The sequence below is a fragment of the Lissotriton helveticus genome, chromosome 2_1, assembly GCF_964261635.1.
Source record: "Lissotriton helveticus chromosome 2_1, aLisHel1.1, whole genome shotgun sequence".
Taxonomy (NCBI): Eukaryota; Metazoa; Chordata; class Amphibia; order Caudata; family Salamandridae; genus Lissotriton; species Lissotriton helveticus.
In genome coordinates this window covers 1961353099-1961365869 of record NC_136059.1, presented here as the reverse complement: position 1 = coordinate 1961365869, position 12771 = coordinate 1961353099, and the positions used below count along the sequence as shown (strand labels likewise).

Here is a 12771-nt window from a genome sequence, read left to right as displayed (position 1 = left end):
CATACAAATTTTCACTAACCGATCAAATTTTAGTTCTTTTTCCGGCTTCCAATTAAGCTTCTGGACACACTTGTAATCTGACCAATGCTAGCGTGACCTTTCAAATGACATCAGTTCTGACCCCTCCTTTACAATCTGCGTTTGTCACACACACCTGTTGTTTCCACCAATCCCATCGCGGCTCACTGTGACGTCAGTGTAACTCCGGCAACTGATCCTCCCTTTACAAGGTAATGCGTAAACTTCTTTTCCTTACTTTTCTTTCAAATAAAATCCATTAACAATGACATATAAACATTCACTACTCTGTCTGTTCCACTAAATCAAAGGATAGTTTATTTCTTTTCACTGCAAGTAAAACCTTCCGCTCACTCTTCTTTGAGTAAGACCTTCTGTTTACTTTTCATACACTGTGACTAAAACCTTCTGTTTACCCTTCAATCAAGCTCGGAAGAACCTGCTACTCCTTCGGTGATACCCTTACTAGGTGATATAAGACCAAGGTTTTATCCGCAAACGTCTTTACTATCAATCACTCTCACTTTCATAGGAAATAGTCCCTAGTTCAACACTGCCAGCCCTACCTAGCTTCTCAGTGTTATTCCAACAGACGAGTAACCTCACTGCAGTGTGGTTTCTGTCGCCACCCGCTATTCACTTTTACCCGGGAAATTCTGGACAATATAAAACAAACGTAACACAAAGAAATAATCAATAATAAATACTTATCGCCAATCTAGTCAATAAGAACCATAGCCCTGCTACCAAAAACTGGTACAGTGGGTTACCAGCAACAGGTAATCTAACACCACATACTCACCTGGGCCCACAAATTCATTCACAACACACTGGCAATAACCGCTGGGGTCATGTTTTTATAATTCTCTAGATTAGCTATCTTTAGTCCCTAACTAAACTTTCACTGATCAAAGAGTTCTTTCCTCTGGTCAATGGACCATTATTTGAACTAGTTGATGGTGAAATTACATAAGATTTCAATATTCTTTCACATTGGAAATGATCACAGAGTCGGGATGTATTTTAAATTTTATCTCCGATTAATTCATGTGAACCATTACACAGTACAGAACAGGCTCCGTTTCTTACAGGAAGGAAGATTCAAACAATCAACCAAAAATGCATTCATTTATACTTTCCAATGACTTGGAATGACAGGGAGAGGATAGAGAGAAAAGCACATAAGCGCATACATAGATTTAATTATAGTTACCTAGAATGGTTTGAAAACCAACTGCCAGGCCTAGGAATTGGTAGGGGTCCCCCAAGGAAAGATCTGGCGAACAAAGACTTCAGAACAGGAATCTGGTGAGGACAGATGACCTCTCCATCACCGATGCTTGTGTAGCACCCCTCTCTGACACTCACTTCCTCCTCGAGATTCTTCCACGATCATCGTCTAAATTTATTTGCTTAAGATAATTGGTTCAGCAATTCAGCTTCATTCGTCACTCCGGCAACATCCCGGTCTCCTGCTTCAGCATCTCCGTATGGAACTAACTTAACTAACTAAGAACTACCTCAATTATACCTTTCTGTATGTTGGTACCACCCATTAATGTTTCAAATTTATGAAATTTCTAACTCTGATTGGGCAGGCAAAGGGAGGTGATCATCACACCATGCTTACATATTACTCTTTTTAGTTAGCCCTTTGTTAACCTCATCACTGCGGTGCGAATTCCGCCTCAGTGCTGAAATTCCAATCGCGGGCGTGGTCATGACGGCTCCCGGCCGTCATCAGCACGGAGCCGTCATCAGCACACACCCACCGTGACTCATGACGGCCGGGAGCCATCATGAACATCGAAGAGGTTAATAAACCCATTCCCTTAATTCTTTATTCAAACTTTATTTCCCACCCGCATCCACAATGTAATTGTCACAAATTATAAAAAATCTGCAGGTTCCCATCCATTTCAGTGGACTGTCATTCTGGTTCTCAAGAAAGTATCCGTTAGCAACCATGGACGATGTTCAAGTTCACATCACGTCTTCCAGCTTGGCTGCACTACGCATGTGCAATAGAACGAGAGGGAATGGACTGTGGTGCTCGTTTCTAGGCGCATAATAAGCACTATTGAAAAAGTCAAAAAGACAAATGTTAAAATCAAAAATAAATGGTTTCAATGTATAACACCTATCTCTACTCTAATCCCATTTACTTATTGTTACTCTTCCCGGATTAGTATTAGTAAAATAGCTGGGTTTCGTTTTCCAGCAAACAGGTGGCAAGCATGTGAGTTTCAGGCGACCATTTTGTTAACTACTGCGCAAGGGCAGAAAGTTCCCTTCAAGCAAAGAGATACGTCGTACTATGTAGATGCAGTAGACGCATGCGCACTAAAGATTTTTGGTTAGCGGCCATTTTAGAATCACACTCCAGTTACTGGTTAATAAGACACATAGGCATGCTTAGTCTTTACACATAAATGTTGTGTAGTGCATATTATTTCCACAATACAGGTTTAGTACGGGGTTAGACGTTGTATGAGAAGATTGTTTTCAAGCAAGTCCCTTTTTCACGAGTCCTTGCTCCATCAGCACATTGTTTTGTTTTACGTCTGCATATTAAAATGACATTTTTTGTAATGTTTGTATTTTGTTCTCTATAGGATGGGCTTTCGTGATGAAGCTGCTGGGTATTTCTACAAAGCAGTGAAACTAAACCCCGACTATGTGGATGCCAAAGAGAACTTTTATCGAGTTGCTAATTGGCTTGTTGAACGCTGGCATTTTATTATGTTGAATGACACAAAAAGGAATCAGACTTATCAGAAAGCTATCCAGAAGGCAGTCCACTCCGGGTGTGCCACTGTGCTAGATATTGGGACCGGAACAGGGATATTAAGGTTTGTAGCCTATTTTAAAATAAATACTGGAAGCTCCGTGATTGTTTAGACCCATATTGGTATTTGTAAGTGACAGTTAGTTTGTAGGTCTTGCCTACAGATGGTATTAGCGTTTAATTGTCAAAACCTATTGTTAACAATACCATAATTAGAGTGTACTTTGGGAAGGCACCTTGCTCACAGTTGGGTGGCTTTCTTCTCTGTTTCACTACCCTGTTCCAGATGATTCGATGACTTTCCTCTCTAGTCTTGTTCCTTTTGCCCAAGGAACATTTCTGTCTCAGTGTTTTAATTGAGTAGCATGTGGTAGCTATTTTTCCTTCCTCTGTGTCTCTCCCTGCTCCCCAACGTCCACCTCGCCCCCTCTGTATAGATCTTTAAATGTTTTTAACAGTTCCAAGATGGCTGCCCCTCCATGTGAATGAAAACGAGGTGGCCATCTTTGAATTCATTTTCTCTTGCTTTTGGAAATTCATGGAAAGAAGACCACTTCTGATGCATGCACATCTGTGGCGATCAGCTTTGAATGGATTTTCTTAAAGCAAAAGAACACTAATTCCATAATTATAGCCACCTTAGATGCATGCATAAACGTCATTCTTCTGTTTTTAGGGGTTATGGGAAGGGGGGCTTGGGGAACAAGCATTGGCAAAGCCAGTAATTTGCAAGGCATAAAATATTTGCTTTGCCAGTGCTTCTTTTCATTGGGATATAAAAACGGTAAATCATTTAACTAAAATATCTACATTGGAGTGTTACTTGCGTGTCAAAAGTAAAGGTGAATTTATGCCATTCATTTTTTTCATATTCTTGTTGCATACCCTTTACCAGTGGTAATTACTTGTAGGTTACTAGATTCAAATGCAAGGTCCAAGCAGTCTAAAGCACAAAGGAAAACTCACGGGGCCTTCAAAGTATTGCTTATGTCCTGTGTGCCCTGCAATACAGTACATCTGCTGTCTTTTTTTTGTGTGATTGAGTTACCACTTCCTTTGAGGTGTTGTAACAATACAATGGCTTGCGACTGGGATTCCAGTCGCAATCTGTTGATACATCCAATACCGAATTTCAATTTGGAAGGTATGTATTAAAGAATCCCCTTCCAAATTACTATTCTGTAAACATTCCTAAACCCATTTGGTGATTCGTTAATCCTTCACCAATTATTGTTTAACTAGATGATAGCCCATTTGGAGAAAAAAAGATAATGCAACTATTTGACAACAGGTGTTACATTTAAAAAAGTATGCTTTGAAAGCCATGTCGAATAATGATCCCAGACACTAGAAGGATAAACCACCTGAGAAATATTAGTGAACTGTTGTTCAACCAACTTACTTTTTCTATCAGGGGCTTGCTTGTAATAATCACAACGAAATATGCCTTGGTTAAATGTTTAGATCAAGTACAGTATATATCAGATTCCATCATATGTTTAATGCAGCTGCATCTTTGTAGGAAATTGTGTGTTTTTTTAAAACTGGTCTTATTGTTTTATACAGCACAAAGGCAATAATGGCAGTGTACAAAGAATCATATAATGCAATTTGACGGTATACATTCGGAATCGTAGCGTAACGAAGTAAATAATATTCAATTTTTGTATATAATTCCTCCCATGTCTGTACCTCCTCCGTCCCACCCACCAGTGTGTCCTCAGTCTTCATCCGAGCTCTCATCCTCTGATTCCGGTAAAGGTTCACAAATATCCCCCCTATATACATTCCAAGCTGTCCGGAATCGTAGCGTAACGAAGTAAATAATATTCAATTTTTGTATATAATTTCTCCCATGTCTGTACCTCCTCCGTCCCACCCACCAGTGTGTCCTCAGTCTTCATCCGAGCTCTCATCCTCTGATTCCGGTAAAGGTTCACAAATATCCCCCTATATACATTCCAAGCTGTCCAGATTTTTGTCCATTTTCTGGGGCACTTTCGATTAACATATACTGTTCGCTCCGTAATCATAAGCACATCCATATCTCTGCACCAAGTCTCTAGAGCGGGTGTAACAACTGCCCCCCATTTCTGCGCAATATTACGTTTTGCTACCATGAGTCCCAGCGTGACCCATATTTGAGCGTATCTCGTAAGGTCATTTGGTTCCCATATATTGAGCAGGCACCTGCGTGGGTCAGGGAGGAGCGATACCGGAAATTGTGTTTAAAAAAAAAAAAAATTGTATATATTTTTATTGTGGCAGTTGCATGTAAATACACGTAGTACAAGCACATCCGTGATCAAGTAAGCAAAAAACGAAGAGCATAGGGCGAGCGGAAATGAAATACACAGCCTTTCGGTTCACAACCCTGAGGGCGGACGGCGTCACAGTGGAATAGCTCAATGTAGGGTAAATATCGATAATCACGATAGACACAAATAAAGCAATCCAACCACAAGTTTTGTCGGAACAAAAACAATACCAAAGAAACAATAAAAAACAGCAGAGCTCATCCGGAAGATCAGTAAGCCCGTGGAATGATCCAGTACTGATCGGTCGTAGCTCTTCGTGCCTGGTCCAGTGATACATAACACCCTAAAAGAAAGGACCCCTGCATAGGAGATAGACATTGGATGGTCCCGACAGGGACAAGTCACAAACCCCTCAGCCCACCCACAGCGTCTCTGGAACCTCCTCTGGGCATAGCCAACTCCGCCGTTGGAGAGTCACACAGCTCACCCCGGTAAGTGTTCCAGTGTCCCCATTTCCTGTCCCACACCTTGGGGCAACCTCTCATTTTATACACGGTCTTCTCTGCTATCATGCATTGGTCCACTGCGGCTACCCAGCCCACCACCAGTGGTCTTTCAGGGGAGCCCCAGCTCATTGCTATGGACCGTTTAACCAGTAGAAACCCCAGCGAGGCCCATTGTAGCTCCGGAGCAATGAGGTCGTTAGGGCCCCAGATGTTAAGGCGGAAATTGTGTTTTTGATTGAGGGGTGGTGAAACCCCTTCTTGAGCAACAACCACTACAGTGTTTGTCAGGGTGAAGCACATAAGTCACTAAACTAACCTTTGCTTAACCTTCTGGTAGGGTGGCATAAAACAGTCAGGCTTAACTTGGAGACACTGTGTTAAATATTTATGCAGCACACATACATCAATCATGTGAAAACACAACAGAAGAGGTATCATACACCAGTTTAGAAAATATAGAGTAAAATGTAATATATTATTTGACACCAAAACAAGAAAAATCCAATCTTTGCCCCACACATTCTAGCAGGATGGCCCAACCTGACAACAGTTAGTCCCCCTTTGTTTCACTGTTTGGGAGGAATACTCAGAGGCCAGCTACCATGCTAATCCGTCATGTGACCCAGGATACATGCTACAGGCACCAAATAGTTAGGATAAGAATATACCAACTTTCTAAAAGGGGCATTTTAGGAATTGTGATTCAAAATCTGACTTTTCCATTAAAGAGTATTTAACGTTCCAATTCTTTTAAGTGTTCTCCTATGGGAGAGGTAGGCCTCACAATAGTGAACAAAGAATTTAGGAGTTTTTCACTACCAGGACCTGTAAACCTTAAAAGTACATGTCCATCTTTTCAATTGCACTGCGCCCTGCCCAAATGGCTGTTTAAGGCCTACCTTAGGGGTAACTTATATTAAAAAGGAAGGTTTAGGCCTGGCAAAGGTGTTATTTTGCCAAGTCAAATTGGCAGTTTCCAAATGCACACAGGCTGCAATGGCAGCACTGAGACATGTTTTAAAGGGCTACTTGAGTGGGTGGCTCAAAAAGTGGTGCAGGCCCATTAGTAACATTTAATGTACAAGTCCTGGGCACATGTTGTACCACTTTACTAGGGACTTATAGTAAATTAAATTGCCACTTGGGTTTAAGCCAATATTACCATGATTAGGAGAGTGAGCAAAAGTACTTGAGCACTGGTTAGCAGTGGTCACGTGCATAGAGTCCTAAGGCCAACAAAAAGGAATTTCAGCAAAACAGGTGGGGGAGAGCAAAAAGTTTGGGGGGAAACCACCTTAAGTCTGGCAGGTCTAACCATCTTGTTTGCAGTAGACTTTACAGTGGCTTCAACTTTGCAGTCTCCGATCTGTTGCGTCTCTTGATGTTCTGATGCAAGTTAAAAAAAATTGCTTTGCACCACAGCAGCAAAAGGATTAATGTATATTTAACCACTTTTAAGACAATGTCATTTATTTATTTATCTAGAGTTTTATATAGCGCTGGCTTGGCCCGGAGGTATCAGAGCGCTTTACAGAGGAACAACAGGAGTTACGATGAGACAATAGTACAAATACGAATTACAAGTTACAATACATTAAACAATTGTTGCACAGTCATTACGCAGAAAGTGGCAAATCGTCGGGGGGAGAAAAGGCAAGGGGACAAGAAAAGGATTGTGAGTGAAGGTGAGAGGAGAGAAGGAAACATGAGTGGAGGTTAAGGCAGTCCAGCATTGGGGGGAGTCAGGAGGGAAGGACGGAGGTCAAACAAGATGGCGGGTCAGGGTCACGGGAAAACGACGGAGACCAGCACCAAAATGGCGGGGTGCACAAAAGTCGAAAATCCTGGGGGAAAGACCAGAGAGCAGGATTGAATTTAGTTGAGTCATAGGGGGGGCAAAGCCACCAAACCAAAGTTGGACGGAAGTCTGTATAGGGAGTGCATAGGTGCAGGACCACGGGGACATCAGAGTCGACGATCCGCAAGGCGAAGATCCGGTGATTCATCCTGGGGGTTGGGGAGCAGTCTTGAAAAAAGGGAGGCAGCAGCGAAGTCCAGGGCAGGCACGCTTCACAGGTACAGGAAGGAATGGTAAAACCCAGGAGCGTCTTACCACTGCGCCGAGTAAAATATTCGCCACTGTACCTCCGTACCTGGGAAGGACTCACGGGTCCAGATGGTAGATCTTAGGCAAAGCACACCCAAGCAGACGGCCAGGATCGAGAGAAGCAGACGACCAGGATGAAGAGAGGCAGACAGGCAATAGCGGGGACTGGGATTTTTGCATTTTGTGTCTGAACTTCCCTAGTGCCTTGTCTAATTCTATTAGATGTTGACATTGAGAATTCTAAAAATGCTAACATTGCTGTTCCTTCACTTTCTAAGGTTCTTGCATGGTCCATGGAGTGATCCAAGTTTAAGGAATCTGCACTGATGGATGTGAAATGGGTTGTAGCTTAGAATTCTGCATTAGGCAGTGCATTACCTTACTCGCCTCTTTGGAGAGTCATCCGCCCATGGCTATGTTTGCAAATAAATGATCAGCACAACTATTTAATCTATGGAATGACATGCTGAAACTGCTGTTGAATTATTTATTTCCTATATTTTGGAACACACATGGGATACTTTGGGAGCTGGGAAATTCATATTCTTTTATTTGTGTTTAAAGATTATTTAAGATTTTGTTCTATGTCTTTTTTTTCAGTATGTTTGCTAAAAAGGCTGGAGCCCCTCATGTCTATGCATGCGAGTTATCGAAGACCATGTATGAAGTAGCGTGTGATGTAGTAACTGCAAACAATATGGCTGAAGACATCAAACTATTGCACATGAAGTCCTTTGATATAGAGATTCCAAAGCACATACCTGAACGGTAATGGAAACACTTTCTTGAATTAGTTAATAAATTCTCATGACTTTTCAAAATATATCATATTTTTTTGTACTATCTGGTTGTTTTCTTGTAGTAGTTTATAATGTATGCCAACAAATATGTGTTGACCATAAAAGTAAACTAAGAGCATGCAATGACCTGATAATTCTGCCAATCACCAGGGCATACTGACCCTATCCCTTCTTGGGACCCAAAAGGATACAACACTTCACAATACTTACCCAAGAAAGGAATAATACTAATGATTACCTAGAATATATGACTATTGCCGAGGAGCTCGCAAACAACAATAACAACGCAAACAACAATACCAGTGGCGACAACAACGCAAACAACCCGAGAAAACAACGCAAACAAGGGGCCACTCGGTAAACAACGCAACGAAGCCCACACAGGTGGGACTGCATAAACAACGCATACCCCTCCTAACAATGCCTTGTGGTGGATTACTTGTTACTTTGGCTTTCCCTGGATGAGAGTGGGGACATCCCTCTCTCAATAACTACCTGCAGGAAGGGAAACTTACCATCCATCTGATGCTACAGCACTTGGGTCAGAAGGGCCCTGACCTCCCATCCCAAGGAACACAGACAAATAATGATATACTTTGGGGTTTCTTTATTACACAATGATAGAAGGACAAAAGAAAGAAATGACTACTATGTCACAATAGGCCTTCTTCACACCAATCCCTAAGCAATTGCTAAAATGCAATCAGTATGTACATATACAGAGCTTATATGTAACTAAATGCATAGAACTCGAAAATAAGAGACGACAGTCAGATAAGATCAGTTAGAATGTAAGAGTTAGTGGAAACCCTCACCAAGTTTCTACACATCCCGCTTCCACTTCGCCAGAGGGGAGTACGTTTCTCTAGCCGAATCAGGATTCTCTGCTCCACCGTCACAGCTACACGTCTGTACTGTGATGAACTACCAGTGGTTGAGACCCGACACCCCCTTTAGTACAAGTGAAAACGTTGCTCGAAGCTTCTAGCAAGCCTCGCCCCCTGTTCCATCAGATTCCGTACCACTCCACGCCAAGGTCACAGCATCAGCTAGCTAGGCGTCTGTTATGATTCCGAGGCAGAGCGAGCACATTCCTCCGAGTAGGAACCGGTTTCTAGCAGCATACAAAGTGCAAAAAACAAGTGAGAACTAAAACATGACTCCTCACCCAGAAAAGCTTAGAAGATGGCGACAGCTTAGAAAATGGAGTCGCTTAAGCATAGGCCACTATTCCTGTAAAGAGCCAGAATTAGTATGCAAGATGGCATTAGAGTATGCCAAAGCCAATAGGTAAGCCTGCCTTTGAGCAAGATACAGTAAGACATAGAAAGAACATTATCGAGTCTTACTTTACAGCTAGTTCATATTATGCAGGCCTACACAACACTATATTAGAGCAAAATATACTGAGATGGTAGTGGACAATGGTCATAATCGAGTCAATTATCCATAAAAATGGCTCAATCACTACAGAGCATAATTCTAGTTTCATGTTTCACCTGCAATTAAATCAGAAAACGTCTTGGCGAGAGGGGGCAGAATCTATCTCGGAAGTAGATGGATTTTGGGGAGGGAGGCAGGTGCTAGCCGCTGGCCAAGAGAAAAATTGTGATGAAACTAGAGATGTGCTTGTGTGAGAGAAAAAGAGTGGCACGTGTAAATACCTCAAATTTAAATTGATTGGTGGAACAAACTGTGGTGATGTGGCAGTGTATCAGCGTGTGGTAGAACTTGGGGTACGAGCTCAGGGAAGGTGCTATGGGGCAGTGCTTAATGTTTAAATGAATGTGTGCCAGTGCCCACAGAGCTTATCAGAAGCCTGTGGCTGGTGCAATTAAATGTCAGTGTGCCGGATATCAAAGCTGTGTAGTCTTCAAATCACCAAAGGCTTCTTGAATTGGCTTTCAGACTCTCCCTGCCAATTTATCTCACTCTTGCAGGTGTCTTCTTTCTCCCTTGTGAGGGTTTTTCTGTCTCTGTCATCCACCATCTTTTCGTTGTGTGCGTTCTTTACCTTTCTTTCTACTGGTAAATATTTGATGTGGAAATATGAGTGCCAGTTCCCAAAAATAAGTGCCAGTGGCAACCACTGCCTCCAATTAAGCACTGCTAAGCATAATTTTTTTGATGTTGAAGCATAATCTGCCTCGAAATCTAGGACCTTCGGTTTGAGTGTATGAATGTTAGTACACGTACTCTCAGCTCAGATTTTGGGTGCAATATTCAAAGCTCTCTAATAGCAAGTAGGTCTGTAAATATTAACAATACAGAACACCTCTGAGGTGGATCCCTTTAGTATCAATCTAGTATATTATCCTGTCTCAGTATCTTGTAACAGATACTAAGCAACCATTGAAATCCACAAGTAGCATGAAAGGTCTGCTCCCCCGTGAGCAGTAAGGTGGCAGAGAAGCAGAAAATTAAATAAAGGACTGCTACGTCAATCGCTAGTGCTGCTGTCCGCCGTGGAGCAGCAACTTGGCAGAAACATAACCAGCTGCATGAGCTGTGTACAGCAATGCACCATTGGTTCATGATTCTCTTGGAGGTAGACCAGTCCCTCTGCCTGTGTTATCAGTCTGTGTGATTGATGTTGGCCTGGTCCCTGCACCTATCATCATTGCGCTTAAGTGTCATGGCTGCTGCATTCTGCAACTACCATGGCATCCACTGTTCGACATGGTTGGTCTGCTTTGTATTACCCATGCCATCATTTAGTTTGATGAACTTTGCAGCATTTTGTGAAGTTATCGGAGGTGGTGGGCTCACAGCATGGGATGTAGTGGCCGATAGTCTGAAGAAACACTGACTGTTGGATAGAGGTAGGATTATCAGTGGCTAAAACATAATGTAGGTGATAGTCTCTGGTAATCCTCAAGTTTTTAACTGCACATAAAAATGTCTCCACAATCCTATGGTTCATTTGTCATTAGAAGGAACTGCACTTCTGTACAATTAGTCTTTGCCTTTTCTGTGCTTGAAAGAGCCCCCCTACCCCCTTTCTTTTTTTCTTCCTGTTCCTCAGTCAGTCCCATGTATATCATGTATATCCTCTGCACCATGTAAATATAATTTTTCTTAATAAAATATACTGAAAAAAAAAAAAAGCTGCTTGTTTTCTGTTGGTAGCAAGCTGCATACATTTCTGTTCTGTGGTCACGTTTTTCGAGAAGTCGTGCCATATATTCTGAACAAATGATTGGTCAGTGCCAGCTGATATGAAGTGGTTCTCAAACATTTTCCCCAAAAATAAATACTCAAGTGTGATGTGTAAACTACAACAAGTATAAGAAGCCTGTCAACGAGAGTAAGTAAAGTTAATGTAAAATATGTTTACATGTAAACTAAGTTTTCAGTTCTATTGTTTGTTTATTTTGGGGGTTTACCCAATAAAACACAGTGCATATATAAATATATTCAGTCCATAAAAACAGTTATGTACAGTGTGTAAAATAAGCAGTTTTAGCCAGTTTACTTGTAAATGCAGTTTATTTTATCCCATGGGAGAATAATTCCACTCGTTTCACTCAAATGCTCACAAAGCATCACATGAACATATAAACTGCGCGTTTACTAGCCTATTGGCAGGTAGAACATTCATTAACTAACACGTTACATCTATAGCCCTCTGAGCAAAATCAAGAACAAATCTATTTCCTACCTAAGAAAGTAATATAAATCAATGCGGGGAATGTCCCTGGTCAACACCATAATAAACATTGAAACTTGCACAATATTACAATTCCATTAAAAAAACAGGCACCACTGTTTGGAATGTATTTGAATACTAGAAATTAAAAAGCACAAAGACTAAATGTGGGGTCTATAATTATTTCAAAGATCTGGGATGTGCACAGTCTATAAGTTTAACTGAGTTCTCCGTGCTCCATGGGTGTCACTCTCCTCCCTGAGTGTACTCGAATAATCCAATGGTCGCAGGACTATTACAACATAGTCCTCTCACCCCGGGCACAAGACGATTGCTGGATCTCCAGCTCAAATAATACAAACGTTTTTTTCTTTGTGATTATATATATATGTGAATTTATTTCTTCATCATAATCCACATTTGTCAGAAAGTTCACGTATTCAATATTTCATATAACATCATTTGTTTAGTTTCCAAATTAATTATTTCCAATACATTTCGGTGCATCTAGCACCTTCATCAGGGAAATCTGTAAGTTAATTAAACAAAACAAACTTGCTTTAGCCTGCGTTCTTTCATATAATTCACAATGTTAAACATTACCATCTTCCATTGTAATTAACTGCATTAAGTTTCAACAATGCA

At 41.4% G+C, this 12771-nt stretch overlaps 1 protein-coding gene across 2 annotated transcripts in view; it reads left to right on the top strand.

Moving 5' to 3' along the window:
• The window catches only part of PRMT9 (protein arginine methyltransferase 9), a 302633-nt gene that overhangs the window by 78264 nt on the left and 211598 nt on the right, over positions 1–12771 (top strand). For both annotated transcript variants that reach the window (XM_078676899.1, XM_078676900.1), the window contains exons 3-4: positions 2634–2870; positions 8278–8445. In XM_078676899.1, coding sequence (XP_078533025.1) covers positions 2634–2870; positions 8278–8445 — 405 coding nt within the window. The remainder of the gene's footprint in view (positions 1–2633; positions 2871–8277; positions 8446–12771) is intronic.